The sequence below is a fragment of the Ptychodera flava genome, chromosome 17 (assembly GCF_041260155.1).
Source record: "Ptychodera flava strain L36383 chromosome 17, AS_Pfla_20210202, whole genome shotgun sequence".
Classification (NCBI taxonomy): domain Eukaryota; kingdom Metazoa; phylum Hemichordata; class Enteropneusta; family Ptychoderidae; genus Ptychodera; species Ptychodera flava.
This window is the reverse complement of record NC_091944.1, coordinates 38,005,317-38,025,156: the sequence shown is the minus strand read 5'-3', so window position 1 is coordinate 38,025,156 and position 19,840 is coordinate 38,005,317. Positions and strand designations below refer to the sequence as shown.

At 35.5% G+C, this 19,840-nt stretch overlaps 1 protein-coding gene across 1 annotated transcript in view; it reads right to left on the bottom strand.

Annotated features, from left to right (window-relative positions):
* The window catches only part of LOC139116263 (uncharacterized), a 138,247-nt gene that overhangs the window by 73,411 nt on the left and 44,996 nt on the right, over window positions 1–19,840 (bottom strand). Inside the window, 18 exon segments of the mRNA XM_070678856.1 lie at window positions 309–466; window positions 1,491–1,696; window positions 2,190–2,387; window positions 3,275–3,397; window positions 3,770–3,895; window positions 4,445–4,543; window positions 5,154–5,483; window positions 5,914–6,043; window positions 6,812–6,955; window positions 7,474–7,775; window positions 8,381–8,572; window positions 9,240–9,354; window positions 9,746–9,966; window positions 13,289–13,481; window positions 14,154–14,308; window positions 14,563–14,706; window positions 15,166–15,301; window positions 18,365–18,574. Of these exon segments, the coding sequence (XP_070534957.1) occupies window positions 309–466; window positions 1,491–1,696; window positions 2,190–2,387; window positions 3,275–3,397; window positions 3,770–3,895; window positions 4,445–4,543; window positions 5,154–5,483; window positions 5,914–6,043; window positions 6,812–6,955; window positions 7,474–7,775; window positions 8,381–8,572; window positions 9,240–9,354; window positions 9,746–9,966; window positions 13,289–13,481; window positions 14,154–14,308; window positions 14,563–14,706; window positions 15,166–15,301; window positions 18,365–18,574 (3,182 nt within the window).

The window sequence follows — 19,840 nt, the reverse complement described above, 5'->3', positions numbered from 1 at the left end:
ACTATAAAGAAATACTGGTTATCCCTAGGAACCTAAGACAGGTTGTGTTGATCATCTTTCATGGAAAATAGATTGAAGGAATCTGTCGCACACAGACACAAGTCATCGTTGATGACACAGTCCCGACTTGTTAATGGGTACTTTAATTACAAGTCCTCTGAGAGATTAGCCAAGAATGAGTTCCATGGCGGTGAAAACACAAAGCCAATGTAGGCCGCCATCATGGGGCTAGATTAGGAAAGATATTCTGATCCCTATAAATGGACATGAGGTATTCTAGGAGTCACAAAAAATAATTTGAAACATACTTGGAAATAGGGTCTGTGTAGCCAAGCAGTTCCTCAGATTCCACAGCTCTAGTGAATATCCTTTGAATTCCCACTGTCTTTCCCATTTCTCTTTGTGCTGCTACATATGTGTTGATGCATTCACTTTTACCACAGCCTGCTGGTCCCACCACCAATACCTGTAACAACATGGAATATCTACATAAAACTATGCTCTACTGTCAACACAATACCATAGCCTGCTGGTCCCACCACCAATACCAGTAACAACATGGATTATCTACATAAAATTATGCTTTACTGTCAACACAATATCAACATCACTTTTAAAAGATAACTTCTGTAAAATGAACAAAATAAATCAGAGCAGATATCAAATATGAAAGGTGATAATGTGATATGGTATTGCAAATAGGACTGTTATTAAGGAGTTACAAGGCTGGGACAATTACTGGGAAAAGGTATATTTTTCTTGCCATTTCATTTTATGAACTTCAATTTTGTTGCAATAGTTTACCACCCTTTATTTTTCTTTCAGTCTGAGAAGTATTTTAATCTACTATAATAATTCATTACATCTTCCTTATCTTCTAACCTTCTTAAACACCTTTCAAAAGTCACTTCACAGATCTCCACACTTTCACACACTTTCACAAACTTTCACACACACACAGGTACAGCTACCATAGGTACAACTGTATGGCAAAATCCATGTTTTATCTCTTGCCACAATCTCACATATACAATAATTCAATGAACTCTATCTTTGATTTTACAATGTCTTTTCGCAGCTAAACTATGGTAGGGTTCCTTACATGGTAACCGTTGTAAGTAGCAAATGTTTCAGATGAAAAAGCTAACTGTAAGGTTTATTTCATTATCAAATGAAAATCCATGAAAAGTTTGCTTTGCAAGATTTATTCTCTTTCTTTCTTGAAATGAAGTTACAATTTTTTACATAACTGACTCACACGTATCTTATCAAGTATCGGTTTCACTGACACCATAGATGTCCTGTTGTACAACTTATACTGTTGATTACTCAATAGACAGAACAAAATAGCATGTGACATTTTCTGTGTTCATAAGCTGTATTATGTAGAGCATACATTGTATTACCCAACTCTTTACACCAAGACATAAATGATCTTATCTCACTGACATCATGTGATAAAGATGGTGAGAGACTCAAAAAATACTTACACATTGGTGAATATTGGTAAGTGATGCAAATTGTGAGACTCTGGCCTGGAAGACTACACCAGGCATCAATGACAGTTCAGTTGTAGCGACAGCAATGGCTTCATTGATATCTTCTAGGGGTTGTTTCTCATGAGATCCAATTGGTGTAAATGCCTGAGTACCTGCTGCAGCACTAGGGTTGACAACTGGTGTATTGAGCTTCACCCCTACACACAGATAAACCATACACAATGGAAAGTTACATTTACCAAACATTCATGTATTTCAACTAACAGGTCATAACTAATGCAGTTATTGTAAATTAGAATCATCTTGAAATGGTTAAGTTACACTGTGATCCTGTCTTACTTCTAACAAGGTGGGATGTCATACTTGACCTGTGTGTTTACATAACCTCAACATCCACATTGCCTTAATTTCATTTGTACAATGGCATTCAGCACACACATACACTTGTGCTCTGAGAACACAACATCCCATCTGAAATACATGCTAAAGTTATTCACTGCTACAATGTTCTGAACAACTTAGAGAGAAAAACCAAGAAATTACATAAAAGTGGCAAAATACAACCTGTCCCATTAATAGTTTTGAAAAGCATGTAATCTGAACCACACATTTTTTTTATTTTGCCCTACTATAATTCATAATATACTTTTTCTTGGAAATTTAATAATTACACTTCCAGCTAAATCTTACCTGTGAAAGACTCAGTTCTATCTGTATTACCACCAAAATCTAGTGGTACATCAACATCTGGGAAGAGATCTTGTAATATTCTTATAAACATATCAGCATCTTGTCCGTGTAACTTAGGCATTGAACTGTCACGCAATGCAAGAACCAATGCTTCATTCTCAAATTTCTTCTCATCTGGTGGAAGTATGGCTTCTGTGGCTGCATGAACAGAATATAAGGATATTTCCTTAGTGCTAGGATGTATGTAATAATAGTAACTGTAGTTTATTACGCAACAAATCATGGCAAGCTATGGTTATACTACGAGATGTTGACCATTTCAAGACATACATGAGCAATAGCGAGTGAATATATGGAGTAAACTGGTCAAAACCGAGTGGTACGCCTGTTGCTGAAATGTTTTATTGTGATTATATCAATCATAACAATATACTGGAATTCTGGTTGTGAAATATTAATAAAGGAATTTTCAAACTGAAAATTGGGCATATGTTCCAACTGTACTAAATTGCGAATGTAGCATTGTTGTTTTCAGGTCTTGATTAATCAGAAAGTTGTATTTCTAACACTCATTGCAGCTGTATAACTGCAATGACTTTAGGACTTTTCACCATTTGTACAATGGTACAACTGTCTATGTGTACATTGAAAAGTATAACATTTTTATGAGTGCACTTTTGCAACTGAGGTTAACCACAGTGCCAAAACATGCTTGGCCAACCAATTAATTTAAAAGTAGATTTCTTTTCTAAGAAAGACTTTTGATCTTGTTCATTATGTATGCAACCTAAATTTCAAAACAAATATATAACAATCTATGCATACTACAGTCTTATTACACAATCTATCAACCCTTGTGGTGCTTGCAAATATCAATAACAATGGTTTTGAAATCTAGATGTTATCAAGGGATGTTATAGAACATCCGCAACCATCCACATATACAGTTCGGTCCAGGTACATTTTGCTTCAATATTGTAGTCTTTGACAAATCTAGACTTAGGAAATAGTAGCTTGAGAGTTGGCAGTATCTGTAGTATGTACGGTAAGAATGAGCTAAAATGACTTTCATAAATGCATCTTACTTTTCTCAGTGTCTGCAGCTGGCTGTTCTCCAGTTGGCTCCAAGTGTTGATCAGGAAGATCAGAATGTGAAACAACTTCTGCAGGTTGTTTAGTACTCTCAGCTAAATATTCTTGAGATCTCACTACAGATAAAACACAAAACATCATAGAGAATACTTTAATATGAACAATTATTCTGGATTGATTCAAAATCAGTACATGTATGCTTCTGTCAGATTAACAATTTTTGGTCAAATCTTCCTTCCAGGCTTGAAATAAATTCCCTCATATATGCACACAACACTTTTTTGTAAGTTTTCTTGGAGAAGTCAGTAACTTGGTTTACCGACCTACACATAAAGTATTTGATTCAATATCAAATTTTATATTATTTTTCACTTAATTATTTCCCAAATGTCTCATGGTATGTGCACAACCAAAAAGTGTTTAAATTTTATTTGGAGTTAATCTTATTAGCATTTTTTTTTATTTCAATTTAGGTGAACTAAGCTTACCAGTATCTACTGTAAAACTCTCAGCCACAGAAATTGACAGCATTTCATCAAGTGTGGATCCAGCTTCCTGTATTATCAATCTTAATGTCTGTATACTCCAACCTTGGCATGCAGTTGGATTATAATCTGAATTAAAAGAAAATTAAATTCAACAATCTGTTATAATTGCTCTACTCTCTACATCTTGACATTCCATAGACTGAATCAGATCAACAAATATTGCAGGACTGTGTCTTTCCATTTAAAAGTTAATACTTATTTGTTGCAATCCTTTAAAACAGTGGCTCACTAAAACTATTAGGAGCAGCAAACTACTGTAGTAATGAAAACAAAATTACAAGGCACAATCAATAAATTTACAAATAAATTTTGCATACTATCACCATATATCTAATAATACTATGGTGTCAGGGACTGTAGTAAAAAAACATTAAATAGTTTAAAATTGCTGTTCTAATTTCTACCACATCAATTAATTGTAAAAAAGTTTGCCAATTTATTTAGTGTTCAATCTCGAAAATCTTTGTAGAGTCAGCTCCTGTTGACAAGAATCCAAGGATATTCAGATAGTGAATAACAAATGTATAGAACCTCAATCTGGAAGGAAACTAACGCTGGGATTTTAAAAATTGGAAGTGCTGTAAAGTTTATTTCTTCAATATGTACATGACTTACTGTTTTCTTTTGTAACTGCTGGCATGACGGGTAGTAACTTTGTGGCTAGTTCTTGCAGTGCTACAAGTTTACCTGACAACTCAGTCGCTGATAAGAATCCTGATGAAAGAAAAGAACATTAAATATTACTGAAAAACAACAAATAAACACAGGTCAGTTTCCATGAAGAGTCCTTTTAATAAAGTATAAGTATGGGTGGAAAATGTGATTAATTTCACACTGCAAAATGAATGTATCTGATTTCAACGACATTAATTATCCTTTGTATAGTCATTAGTCTCACTCACTGATATTATTTTGCACAAAGTTATACCACTTGATGAGAACAATTTAAATATTAAGTTCTCAACACAGATTTTCACAATTTAGGTGTTTCATTTAAAATCAAGTCTCAATGAAAGAATACAATGCAGGATGAGTTGGAAAGATTAATGCTTTCACAGAGTGGAATAATCCCATATAGAATTCATCATGACTGTTATGTGGGCCTTTGGACATGAGACCATCCGATACTCTCCATTTTTGATTAGCTGGTTGTCACTGTGAGAGTTTTCAACCATGAGACGTGTCATAGAATAAGCATTTCCTGGCATCTACTAAGGCAGTCTTGATCTACTACATGTAGCAGTGCAGTAAGCATCACTCAGAATATGATTTTAGATGTCCAAAGTATGGAATTTACTATGATTTTAGAAAGGGATTTTCATACCTTGGCTTAGCAGCATGACTTCCAGAGTTGTCCTGATATCTGGATTTGACACAGATATAACACGGAATGACTGGATCAGATTTGGAGGTAGTTTTGCGACTGATGAATTAAACATTAGATGTCTCTCTGGATCATTGCATGCCACATTAATTGCATTGTCCATTGTGGCAAAACATACACCTTGAGAATTCAACGCAACATCATCTGATTGAATGGAGATAGTGGTCTTGCCAGCTCTGAGACTGTCCAAGGTATTCTGTAACAGCTGGGCACACACACTCAAGACATCTGGTTTGATGTAGTTGATGTTACTGAAGCATATCCATGCACCTGCAATTGAAAATAAGGGATTGCATATTTTGATGTTCATATTTCATAGGGACAGATGCTTGGCAAATATTGAGGTGAGTCCTACCAAACTCTCCTTCATCATTTACACATCACACTCTATTTGTATAGCTCCATAATAAAGTAAAATTTGGCATTCTCACCAAGGTCATTGAAATTGTTTTCCCGGGTGGTGCTGATTCTTTCTTCAAAATCTCAGTTTTCATTTGATATGTATGTGTTTCTCCTGCATAAGGCTATGGCCAGTTACTTATCTTCAGTTTAGTGATGACTTTATCAGTCATTCAATTTTTGATACGGTCAACAGAATTTCCATTCTCATATTCACCATATCGTACTCACTCTATGAATTCTGCTAATTGTATTGATGTACAGGCCCTAGTGGAAGGACTTGGGTTGATTGCATGCTTACCTGTGGCGGCTAATCCTTTGAAAATGTCTGACAACATGAAAGAATCAAGTGTTTTACTACAATTGAACATGTAGACTGGTTTGCCCAATGATACAGAGAGTTCCTTGATTACTTCACGACTGTCACATGTCTGAAAATCAACAAACAGTGCTAAATTTAATATTTTGCGGTAGGGTATGAAAAATACTGTAACAACATTTCTTATCCATTAAAAGAGGACATAATATTTGGTGGTAACTACTAGAGGCTTGGTTCATTTCATATACTACACCCTGATAAACTGTATTATTTCAAACACAGGGGCTTGTCCAATCAATATAGAAAAACAGTCAAGATAATGGAGATAGCCAGAGTTATAAAATCAATAACAGGAAAGAAATAACTCAGTGTTCAAAAAAGAAAGTAGCCATAATAAAAACATATTTGACAAATTGCTTACAGCTTTATTAGCTATTAGTAATGTATTTGATGTAATTTCCAATGCTGTTCTGTCTGCAAAACAGTTTCTTGTTCTAATCCCAAAATCATGTCAAACTGACTGTTGTTCAAATCGTGAACAAAGCCTCTACATTTGTAATGCCCAATGCTAATTGACAAGTGAGTTTGAGTTTTGATCAGAACTTGTCAAAGATAACACTGCATATACATTGTGTTGTATTGGCATAGCTGATACTTTGAATTTTCTATTCTTTGAGGCAGAGAATGAGGATGCATGCATTTTATAAAATTGGATTTCACAAGATCTGAATGAGTCATTATTACCTTTGTGTACAAGTACATGAAGAATTCTGTGATGGTAGACTTATACAGTGATTCTGCTACATGTGGTTACGATCAAAACACAAAATATTGAAATCTTACCCAGTGCAAAACTTTTATGTATTTAATACTGACTTACCATTGGGCCGACACACAATCCAGCCATACACCCCTTAACAGCCTGTGTTAAACTGACAATGGCTCTCTCTGTCATTGGTGTCATCACTGCCCTATCAGTAGAACCCATGTATTCATAACCATAGTCAAACTCACTGTCCATAATCTGAAATAAACATAAAGTAATTATTGACATATCACCACGTCACACTGCTGAACTGAGAAGTTTTAGAAAAATTAAAGTGATATAGTTTGCAACATATTTCCACACATATTACTATTGTAACCAACCTAATGTGGCTTTACCTGGCCTTGAATCACATTCTTGTGTAACGTATTTGATAGCATATCATATCATACCAGTATATTAATGGCAGTGATCTGATTGGTCGAGACGTGAAAAGAACCATGGTATATTTGCGATGTACCACAGTTGGTACACGCATGAACTCTCAGCAAGTGCAAAAGTCATTTTTTGACGTGTCATCGTAGAATTTCAATACTGTAACACTGTTATGATATAATAGCATTAAATCACACCCAGCAAGGGTACACCACTCAATTTTGTCCAGTCCACTTCATATATGCACTTACTATCGTTCATGGTCATGCATATATGTCGTGAACTGGTCAAAATCTTGCTTAATTAGAACTACCATCTATAATGATTCATGAAATCCTTACCTTGACATTGACACTCATGTTAGATTCAATCCACTGATACTTGAGTTGTGACTTCCAGTCAAAACTCTCCAAGAGACTATTTTTAACAGCACCACCATCCAACTGTTGAAGAAGTCGTCTCATGACGTCTCTCTGATGGGCCAGTAATGCAATCAAGTTGCTAATCTTTTGTATCTGACTTGGAAATAGCATCAGTTTCAACTCTGTCTTGTCAATTGCTTCTTCAACTTCTACTTTCACTTTGGGTCTTCCTGGCGGAAGAACTACTTTCATGGTATCTACAGCTTCTGGAGTTTTGGGTTCTGAATGCATTGATAAGAACATAACTTATTGTGAGTTTAACAGCTTTGTGATTTCAGTTTGAGAAAATGCAAGCCATCTACTGTATGGCTTTTTTAAAAGTTTTGATGAACACATGTTGGATTCAAATACACAATACTGTGTTCAGCAACCAAATCTGTTAGCCCCTGGACTTTGTTTGCAGGAACTAACAAACCTTAGAGCGGCTATCCAATGAATGACATCTGTATGTACAATACCGTATGGATGCGCTGACTGTCACTGTCACTGTCACTGTCACCAAGCCAAATCAAATAACAAACAAGAGAACAATTGGCGTAATATACCTATTATCAAAATGTTCCTGCATTCATAATAAATTCTCATGAGAAATGCCTGACAAACCTTTTATTAGTCTTATTAAAGAGCATTTTATTTTATTTCTTGATTACTTGTCTTCCCAAAAGAATTTTCTGTAAGGACAGTATAATTGCGGTCATGGTGCTATTTGTTGCTGCATTTTGATTTCATCAGGTTATTTTCAATAAAAAATATCAAGAGGACAAAAAACAAGTGGCTACATAGCATTCTTATCAAACATCAAAGATAGAAAAAACAGACACCATACCATTTGTAGGTGGTTCAGTTTGCTCTGTGATGACACTCCCTTCTTCAGCAATGACTGGTGGTTGCTCAGTAAGACTTAAATGAGATCCTTTGTAAGACTGTTGTGAACTATGTCTCCCAGTCTGAGATATAGTCTCACTAAGACTACGACTGTCCTCTTTGGCATGGATGCTATCTTCCTTTGTAGATATGCCTAATACAGTAAAGAAGACATCCACTCATTAATACTGGATCTTGTAATGATATCTATAGTAATAACTCAAACAAATGCAAATGAAACATCACAGAGATAGAAATATCTTTTTATTTCCTGTGTCACGATTTTGCCTTTCTATATAAAATTAGGCAGCAATTGTAAAAATCTGGTAGCAATGTGAAGTGTACATTATTGCGAGTCTTGCCTGTTGTATGTGAAATCTCTGTCTAGCTGCTGCATTCATGCATGTATTGTTTTTACATCACAGTCAGTGTTCACAGTAGGATTACTTTTCCAGAAGCTACAGTCTGGTGCCATAAACTCACACCAAAACTTCTAGCCATGGTCAGATTTTTCAAACACTCAAAGTTAAATTGTCATGAGAGAAGACAGCATTCAGTAGCATGGGGCAGTGTGTCAGTGTGTGCACAATTAATTTTGTTTATTCAATGTTGTTATGTCATAGTTCTGATCCAATTGGCTCAATGACATCTTCTGCATTTAGCATTTTTCTTGAGACAAACGTACAATCAAATACAAAGTCACTTTTTCAATTTTCCAGGCACATTCTAATAACCATCATCCAACATACTGCAACGTCATAGCAGCTGTATATGGCAAAACTAGGAAAAATTTGTACATTCATGATAATCAGAAAACTCACTGTCACTTTCTTTCTTGAGTTTTTCTTGTCTTGCTCTTCTTTCTTTCTCATCTTCAAGACCTTTCAACATAACAACAGCTGCTTCTATGCTTTTATTGACTTTGGCAATGGTTTCCTACAATATTCAAATAAACACATAGCAATGTTAAAATGATAAATTACTGTTGATTTCATAAATATCTGAAGATCTGATAAAATTAAGCATAATCACAAATATCTATCTTGAACAATTTATTTTCATTCTCAATACTAGATCAAATCTGGAGCCACAGGTCATATTTATGTTGACATTCTTGAAGAAAATTAATTCAGATAAAATATTGTCTGATAAGATTTTTTCTATTTTACAACAAGTTATTTGTAACAAAATTGCATCTTATAAATAAATGGTATCTGACTGGTGAGAAATTTATTCACTATTAATATCAACTTAATTGTAGAAGATAGCTAAATCCATTGATACTACATGTAGTATTGCTGTAGCTGCCTGAGTGTTCAAAACTTACTTGTACAGCATCATGTTCACCACCATCAACAGCTTTCAAACATCGTTCTGTTTGTGAAGTCATATCCATCTGTGTTGCCATGTAAACCACTTCTGTCACATGATCCAAAATCCAGGATTTCTGACTTGTTTGTTCTTTGCTGGTGCTTTCCTCACCAGGTGTTTTGGATCCAGCACGTTTACTTTTCCGGCTACCAACACGACTTCCTGCTCTACTACTTCCTACAGTTATGAACAATTTAGTCAAAAAAATGAGACATTCATAGCAAAGATCTCAAAACAGGTTTCTATCACTATGAGCTGGTTTCTGGAAAGATAAGCTTCTGATAATCTTCCGTTCTTTTTTGTGAAATTGATTCAGTGCGCTGTTTTTTTTACATGACCATAATCAAGTGTAACTTTGAAAGGTCAACTGCATTCCTAAAACATAGGGCCAAAGTCCCTGAAGCTACTATAGACATGGATACAAAATTAAGTATTTCCTGACTGTATGAAATTATCTCACTAAGGTCATCCTAGGGACATGTAAACCAAATATTAAAGCTGTCTGACCAGCGCTTTTGAAAAAACAAGCGACTCAACAGTTGACAGAGCTCTGCTGTGTTATGTAGAGAATAACCTTTTGTGACACATGTATTGATGAAAAAGGTGGATATCTTTGATAGCTCATTTCAGGATGGCCTGACCAAAAATGGAAAAAAATTCCGTAAAAATACAGATTTGCATATTTCATCAGACTATATTAGTCTATAATAGCAAATAAACGAGAGTTAATTACATTCTAATTAAAGTAAACTGGACTTGCTTAAATCAAGATTTACGTCATAATAAAACAGCATATCTGTCAGGTTATAAAGAATCTTTCATCTTTTAATATCAGCATTTTCATCCTATTAACCAAGCACATTTTAACTTTCAAATTAACATTGTAAGTAAGTTCTGTTGAATAAGTTGAGACTGTACGTACTCAGAGAAAGCACACTGAAGAGACAAATGTTTGTAACTTAAGAAGTTCAAGGTCATCAAAAGCATTATAAGGAATCATGTTACACTTTCATCACACTGTTTACACAGTTTGCATAATTGCTATAAATACCACAAGGAATCTTATAGCCCAGCTTTACCATTAAAACCCTATCACTTTGACCACTCTTTTCATTGACCAATCCATTTTTTTCCTCAAAAAGTAATCTTATTTTATCCTTACCAAGTCAACCATAAATGGAAATTAGAACTTTCTCTATCTCTATTTATTTGACCACCCTATCATGACAAACTATTATGAGCGATTTCTTTTAGATAACACAAATGGTAGTTCAGAATATATCAAAGTTGGGATTCAGAAAAGTTGCCTTTACATGTTTTAATCCTCCAAGATGGTAAGCATTTCACTATGAACTGTCAAAAAAAGTTGAACTTTCTGATAATTCCACACTAAAATTATTTTGGCTTTGATGATTTCCTAATAAATTCAATTATTTAAAATCATATTAATTATTTATTTCTGGGTGAATTGATAGGGTTTATACAGTACAAGAATTACATACAATGTAAGTCAAATTTTGACCTAAAACGACAAAAAAAATTCCTTAAAAATACACATTTGCATATTTCATCACAATTTTAACAAATCTAAGTTGGGTTATCCCTAGGGACCTGTATACCAAATAACAAAGCTGTCTGACCAGCGGTTATGAAGAAGAAGATTTTTTACCAAAAACACCTTTTTTGGCATTAATTTGCCTATTTTCAACAATATCAAAAAATTAAAAAAAATAGTTTCTCAAAATCATATTTTTCATCTACGCAACAAATATCAAATCAGTAAGTACTGCGGTTCTCAAGATATTTGAGTGGACGGACGCCTCACAAACGGACATACAAACATACATACATACATACATACATACATACATACATACAGACTGACGACGGACGCCGGACGGATACCCATCACAATAGCTTCTATAGACTATAGTCTATAGTAGCTAAAAATAGTGTCAATGACACTGTGCTCCCATTTTATAGAAATACTAAGTACTAGTACACACATGACATTGCATCATACAGGATGATTACTCAGAAATTCCATTGCAAGTGCAAATTAATCTTATACCCAAGCAATATGAAATGCTCAACCTCATAATGACTTTTGCACCTAGTTTGAAAGTAATGGGATTGACAGTTTCAAAGAAGAGTTTTTGACTAAAAATTGCAAAAAATTCCCCAAAATACAAATATGTGAATTTCACCATGATTTCCATGGATCCTTTTTGGTCATCCTTAAGAACCGTTAAACAAAATTTTAAAGCAATAAGACTACCGTACTCGTCCGAGTATAAGCCCCCCCCTGATTTCAGAGGATTTTAGATAATGCATTACATCCGTGTATAAGCCCCTACCCTGGTGTAACTCAAATACAGAAAGGTTGGGAGAGTATATTTGGTCATTTAACTTGGTAAAATTACTTTTAGATAATTTCAGAGTTAGAGAGGGAGGTTACTCAAATTCATCACGGTTGGTGAGGGGGAGGTTCACTTGAAATTCGGAATTTCAGGCCGTAAATAATGACGATTCCCTTATATACAACGCATTACAAACTTGATGACCAATTAAAAAAAATTTGCACTGCTACCCCATTTGGAAAAAAAAAATACCGCAATTATACGGTGTTGCTAAAATTTGATCAGAATTGGTATATACCAGTATGGTTACCAAAGATCAACAATTAATATTGTTTCTATCTGTTCAGTGCGGGAAAATTCTACGTTAATGTTATGACAATGATTTCTGCACAGTACAACCAGAAAAAAAACAAGAAATATTTAAACCAGAAAAAAAGAATGACAAAAGTAAATAAGGTCTGAAACTTAAGGTACTGGAGTTCAACTTTAGCAACATGCACAGCACTACAGCTAGCCCCTCTTAGTTTGAGCATAGACAGTCTTCCCCCTCTACTGTTTATGGTTTGAGCAGGTCTGTTAATATGTGACAGTTCATAAACAATGACAGGAAATGACTCAAGCCTGTTTCAGTCACTGGCATGCCATCACTCCTGCATATTTGCAGGATTTCCCTTTTTCTTACCTCATTTGCACATTTTTGACACTGACATGTTCATTTGAACAAATTCACATCTCAACCTCTGCATCTACCTGTACACCAAATACTGAGATTGTAGCTTTGGCGGTATGGGAGCCTTTGTGTGTGACGGACATACATCCGCACATACATACCCACAAACATACAGACATACAGACGCCACCAACTCATCATATAAGCTCTTTTTGGTATTTATATACAAAACCAAATATGAGCTAAAAATTAATGCAGGTCTGACAGTAGAAAAAAACATGCTGTCACTCTGACAGGAATAAAAAATTTGCTCCCATACCCACTTCCTCCATACCCCCCCCCTCGAAATCAAATGGTTCTCCCCTAACTTGTACATGTACTTATCAATACTGCCTTTTCTTTCCAAGATTATTATACAGTTCAAACTACAAATTAGGTTTTTGACTATTTTCATAACCTTAACACAAACCTTTCCTTTCTTCTTTTGTGATTGTAACTCTCCTGGCTCCTGCACTGTGTATCTCTCTTTCTGGTCTACCAGTGGTTGTAACATCTGTCATGTCATGACCAAGTGCAGATGCAAGTTGTTGCTGAAGGCTGGCCTTAATAGTTTGCAGCAATACTGTCAGCCAACTTTCCACCTGACCATCACTGGGAACAACCTAAAACAATATTCAAATTTTTTCATAACAAGGCACTCTCATGACAAAGACCTTCCTAACTTACATTGAAATCTTCCTCAACAGAAATATCAAAGTGAGACATACACTGTATGTGGCAACTGGGCAAAATACACTCTATAAATAATAAATAAATACACTCTATTTACAGAATGGAGAACAAAGTACTGCTACTGCAACAGGGACTAAGTTGTAAAGGTAAGTGAGATCTGATGATCAAAGAAGCATATTGTTTTCAGTGACAGTGCAGCAGAAAATGTTCAGAAAATGTGTGGCAAAATATGAATTTATTTTACACTAAGCAAAAACTCAGACTCCCCAGAACTAGGCAAACCCATTCATCAAATACGAGAGTGTCAGCACATCAGAATTTACACATAATGTGATTCAAAATACTTAAATGGCAGGTAACAGACAGGATTTTGATTGTAATATTGGATGGTAGATTCACTCATCAGAACACATCATGTGATTCAAAATACTTTAAGGGAGTCGACAGATAGGATTTTGGTTGTAATATTGGATGGTAGAATCACTCATCAGAACACATCATGTGATTCAAAATACTTAAAGGCAGATAACAGACAGAATTTTGGTTGCAATATTGGATGGTAGATTTAGTAAAAGCTGATGCAATCTTTGATGGAATAGTACCTTTTTTAACGGTAGTTTCTCTCCCATTTTGCTGATAACACTGATAATCTGAAGTCCTCTGTCATTGGCTTCAGTTGCAGTTTCTTCATATTCCAATTTACCAAGGTTTTCAAAAAGTTTTGGCAAGTAGAGATTGGCTTGTCCTACATCATAACCTGTTGGTCAAATTAAACAGTATGTACAGAAGAACCACAATTACATTGTGTCTGTGATAATGTGATTCATTTAGTATTCAAAATCAGGCTTTATGGAGATATATCCCTGAATGATCCTTTCAAATGATTATGCGACATGGTAGAGGTGCATAACTAGAGCACAAAAAGATCTGTGGTCTTTCTTAAATGCTTTCAAATTTGAAACATTTTTTTCACAACACAAGATGAGAAAATAAGATGACATGTAAGCATACCATTGCATATGATATGAAGAACATCTTCCAAAGAGAGGAAATAAAATCTGGGAAACTTCTGTCTTCTTCTTTCCAAATGGTGTAGCAGACTTTTCCAACACTGCTCTAGATGTGAGTTCATTTTCTCCATAGCTACAAGTATTCCTGTCAAAGAAACAAGACCAACATCATTTTACCACTGACATCAGCAAGAGTTCAATAAAACCACAGAGTATTATGATCAAATCAAAATGTATTATGAATCACACAACAAGATAAGTTTCAACGTGGATTGACATCAATTGAAGGGACAAAACAGTTACAGCTTGTTCAAAAACTTTACAATGTATTTCTTCAATCACTGTCAGAGATGACAATTTCTTTCTATATCTTGCAGGACATTTGCATTTTTCTCTGTTTGCTCTCATTAACAAACAGAATCTTTTTATCTTGTACCATTAGCATGATACAACACAAAGTCACTGTTGGATCTTGATGTCTACACCAAATCTAGTATTCCTAATCCATTGTGATATTTGGTATTGAAATCATAGAAACTTGTCATCAATTACAGTAAATGGCATATAATCACATTTTACTTCTCTAGTGTATGACATAACCTACCTTTTCTTTGGCAGCACTGCAGGACATTTGGATTTTTCTCTGTTGCTCTCATTAACAAACGAAAATCTCGATTTGCAGAACTGAACAGCTTTGCTTCTTGAGATAGAGTAGTTCTGACATCAGGACCAGAAAATACCTACAAGTAAAATCAAGACGAATCTCAGATATTGAATCCTCTCAGCAGGTAATCACCCTGCTGTCTCTTGGCAACACAATCAATCATTACAAACCACTATCATAATGATATTGAGCAGGGCTCGACGCAAGGTCAAATTATCCACTAGCCCGAAGGACTAGTAGCAGTTCATTTTTAGTAGTCCTAAATGAAATCTACTAGTCCTGCTCAAGCAAAGCCAAATGTTGCCCTCATGTTGTAAAGAGGTGTATATGACCATTCTAATATTTTTTGTCGCAAAGTTTTTTAAACCCAATAACTAACTTTCATGCAAGACTAGCACATTTGCTCACTGCAAAATGTTTAACTTTGAATTATATATAAACCACAAAAATAACCTGAATGAAATGTCCTGTGCAGGAGGAGAGGTCATGAAAATAGCCTATTGCCATCAAGAATAAAATCAGACGTAGGAATGAATTTGTTGGAAAATTCTTCATAGCTCAGGTAGTGCGCCATTAATTTGCAAAGAATATGTTTGTTCATAATGGGAACAGATTTGTTTCTCCAGAACTGAAATTCATACAGCCATTCACAAATGTTCCTGTGGAGTGCCTTCATATTTTTGACATATATCACATTTTAAAATTGACCAGCTTGTGGGGAGGACCTCATTTGTAGTAATGGTTTGTGAAAAATTTTGTTTTTAATAGTAAAAATGTTGCATTTTACCATTTCATGTGCTTGTGTCTTTTATGAGTTTTTGCCAGTTACTGGTAACAAAATGTGATTAGCACAAAAATAACCAATGACTCCCAGAAGTGATTGGATACAACAGTCTGATACACCCATTTTCATACGTTGTTTTTTCACTACTGTTTTAAGGTTCACTTCACTATTATTGCCCCAATAATTTACACTTTTCCGTTAAAATGGCAAAACAATAAGTTGCTAGCACCAAGTTATTATCGGTGAGGAATTCCCTCACCTGTACAAGCAGTAGTAACTTGCCATAGCACTGTTTTGGCAAGCTAGATGGCTCTTTTTAAGATCAGCTTCAATCAAGCTAGGGGGTCTTGACTATATATGGAGGTCAGCATGTGGAGGCATTCTAAAACAGGGTCAAGCTGGTTACGAACTATCGGAGGTGTTGTTTGGGAATGCCCCTGAAGAAATCTTGAGAAAAATCTTCTTTGAAAGGCAAGGATACAGTGTTTGAACAAAATTGTGGGGTTGCTCATGTTTTTAGGCGAAGTAATAAGCTTCAAGCAAACCAAAATACACGACGTGCAGACAATTCCGTTTGATGCTCAGCGTTGAGCCATGTTTCCCGGGGCCGTGTTACTATGACAGTACAATTTGATTCTCCGTAGAAGGTAAACTGTTTCATTTTAAGTTGGTGATCAATAAAGTTTGCTTCACTGTTTCACTGTCCAATTTGTTTGGGTAAGAGTTAGTTTATTTTTATATAAAATGATCGAGGCTTGGTTCATTCTTATCGAATGAGTGGCCCGGCGTCCCATTAGTTTTGTAGCGATAAACTTTCCTGGACAACTACGGAACTTGAAAATTGCACAAGTCCGCAGGACTACCTCCGAAGACATTTTTACTAGTCCTCTTGAAAATTTACTAGCCTCGGGCTAGTGGGCTAGCGCTTATGTCGAGCCCTGTATTGAGTTGTCTCAATGTCAAGGTTGAGGGGAACCTGACAAGGTATCTGTTTAATATTGCTCTACTAAATAGTTGTGTGGAAAGTATGAATGGCTTCTGGGCAGTTACAGTGACTTAAAACATAAATGGATCTTTCATGTGAAGAGTCTTGACCTGTACATGTATAACATTTGGTACTTTGAGTGATCACCTTTTTATAGTTTTCAAATACATGGAATCTTGAGGTGTCTTTGAATAAATTAATTTTTTGATTTCAATATTCATGTTTCTGGCAGAGTATTTTTTTTCTCTAACTGTTCTGTTTGACTCTCTACTTATGAGTGGATGGACAACTATAAAGGTAATTATTATTATTACTAATGCAGTTGTTGTTATTGTTTTGTTATCCTAGAGCAAAAGGAAGGATACACAATCAATGTTGACAGATGATCTAAATTCCATGTAATCTCATGTCAGACTTCATTACGTCACTATAATCATAAGGGACCGTCTCAGATTGTCGCAGAAGTTCAAGAAACGAAATTTCTTCGTTTAGATCAAAACCCCCTCCCCCCTCCCCCTAACCGAAACTTCAAAAGTGCGAAATGTTCATGTCTGCCTGAGAGTACAATGTTGCATTTTGCTATAGCTACTAAAGACGTATTCCCCTTGCCACATTACAATTAAAGTAAACGATCAGATTTGAGTACTAACAGGGCATTTTACCGCATAAAAGTTTCATTTTATTTTACTTTCCCTTTTTGCATCTCTTGTGCTGTTCTTTGTCTTTGTGAACACGCAATTTGTACTTGGTAGGGGCGGTAAATAAGCGAGAAACTTTGACAAGGGGGCCCAGGCATGTTCAATCATATTAAAACGACTATGACCAGGTGCATAACAAGTGAGAATAAAGACATCTAGTGGTTAGAGCAGACGCTTATAAATAGCACATTTTTTTAAAAATGATACTTTTTGTCTTTGTATAATTTGATGAATGGATTGTTTAGGATAAAATGTTCCTATCGGTAAATTGTGTTTGGGGCACAAACGAGAGGGAAACAGTTAGAAATTTGGTGGCACGAGTGTGCAGTTTTTCTGTAATTTAAAATAAACACACGAAAACTTGTGATCACAAAATAAAAGTGCGAAAGTGAAGTTCACTAATTGAATGGAGGTCAAACCCCCTCCCCCCCTAAACGAATAAATTTCGCTTTTTGAACTTCTGCGACAATCTGAGACGGTCCCTAACAGCTTTCCAGACAGGTTTTCATGATACTAGACATTTTGTAAATGATGTGTTCAGGAAATACATGATTATACCAAATATTTTACCTTATATTATAAATATTACATGATAATGGCCATTTAAGCACTGCAACAGTAAATGCTTCTCAAGCACTATTTGCTATGTACGTCTTCTTGTTCATCACATACCTCTTCAAGTTCAACCCATTTCTCTTGTACATCCAACCATACAGAAAGAACAGCTTCAATAGTTTGCAGTCGTTTCTGCCATTTAATGACTTCATCTAAGAATGATCCAGCAACACTACTGTTCTGCATTGCTTGTAAAGACACTTGATGTGATTCTAGCTCTTCAAATACAGGCTCAGTATCATGCAGAAGGAACAACACACCAGAATCCTATTAGGTGGAACAATAAACACAGCTGACATATTACATATCAAATGGACAAATAACTTCACATACATATTTTTGAAAGATTGTCAAAAGATAGCATGCTTTTGGCACTTTTCTGTTTCTTTATACATCTGTACATTACTGTCAAGTATAAGCATGACATGTTATTCAAAGTATAGACAGTACAATTATTGCTGATGATCTGGCTCACTCCAACTTTATTTTCTAAATAGGATCCTGTAATCTCCGGCTAATTATTGGCTCTTGGCATTTCAACTAAGACAATGACTTGTTGCTGCAATGGCTGCCATAGGGGTCCCCCGGGGTAGGAGCGGGGTTAGGGGTGTCTTGGGCTCAGCGCAGGTTTCTTCTTGCTATGGTTCATTTTATTTTAATACGTTTAACTATGATATGTATTGCCAATAAAGAATTATACTGCCCATTTTTTGTTGTCTTTTTCTTATGTGAGAACTCATTTTGTAAGGATTTCTTTTTCTCCGTCCGCATCGCTGTGTCACGTATTTGCCCTTTGACAATCATATGAAAACTTCTATCACTGTGCTGCGTCTATTATCTGATGCGTTTGATTGCCTAATTCGCCAAAGCAAGCAAGGGTAAATTACTAATCTGTGGAAGCTGTCACAAGCTTATCACAGGATTAACTTTGACATAGTCAACAGTGAACGCACCTCCTGTTATACCTTGCTGGTGTGTCCGTTGTTGACTTTGTCAAAGTTAATCCTGTGATAATCTGGTGACAGCGTCCACAGATTAGTAATTTACCCTTGCTTACTTTGGTGAATTAGGCAATCAAACGTATCAGATAATAGATGCAGCACAGTGATAAAAGTTCGCATAAGATTTTCAAAGGACAAATATGTGACACAGCGACGAAGGAAAAGAAAACGATCATTTCATAACCAGTGCTAACATAAGACCATGGACCCTGGAACGAGACAAGGTAAGGTTGGCAGTATAAATCTTTATTGGCAATACATATCATAGTCAAACGTATTCAAATAAATAACCCATAACAAGAAGAAACCTGTCCTAAGACCAGACACCCTACCCCTGCCCCTACCCCTGGGGACGGAAATTTGTACTATCCCCAATGGGCAGCTGGAAATGAATGACCTCTGATTGAAATTGATCATCTAGCTAAGCCTGTCCTATGTTTATTTTACTAATGCTAGTTAGGTATAAATGTTTGAAGAAAGCAGGCTATTGGGAGAAAACATAATTGAAGTTACCCATCTTGCAGATTCTGTA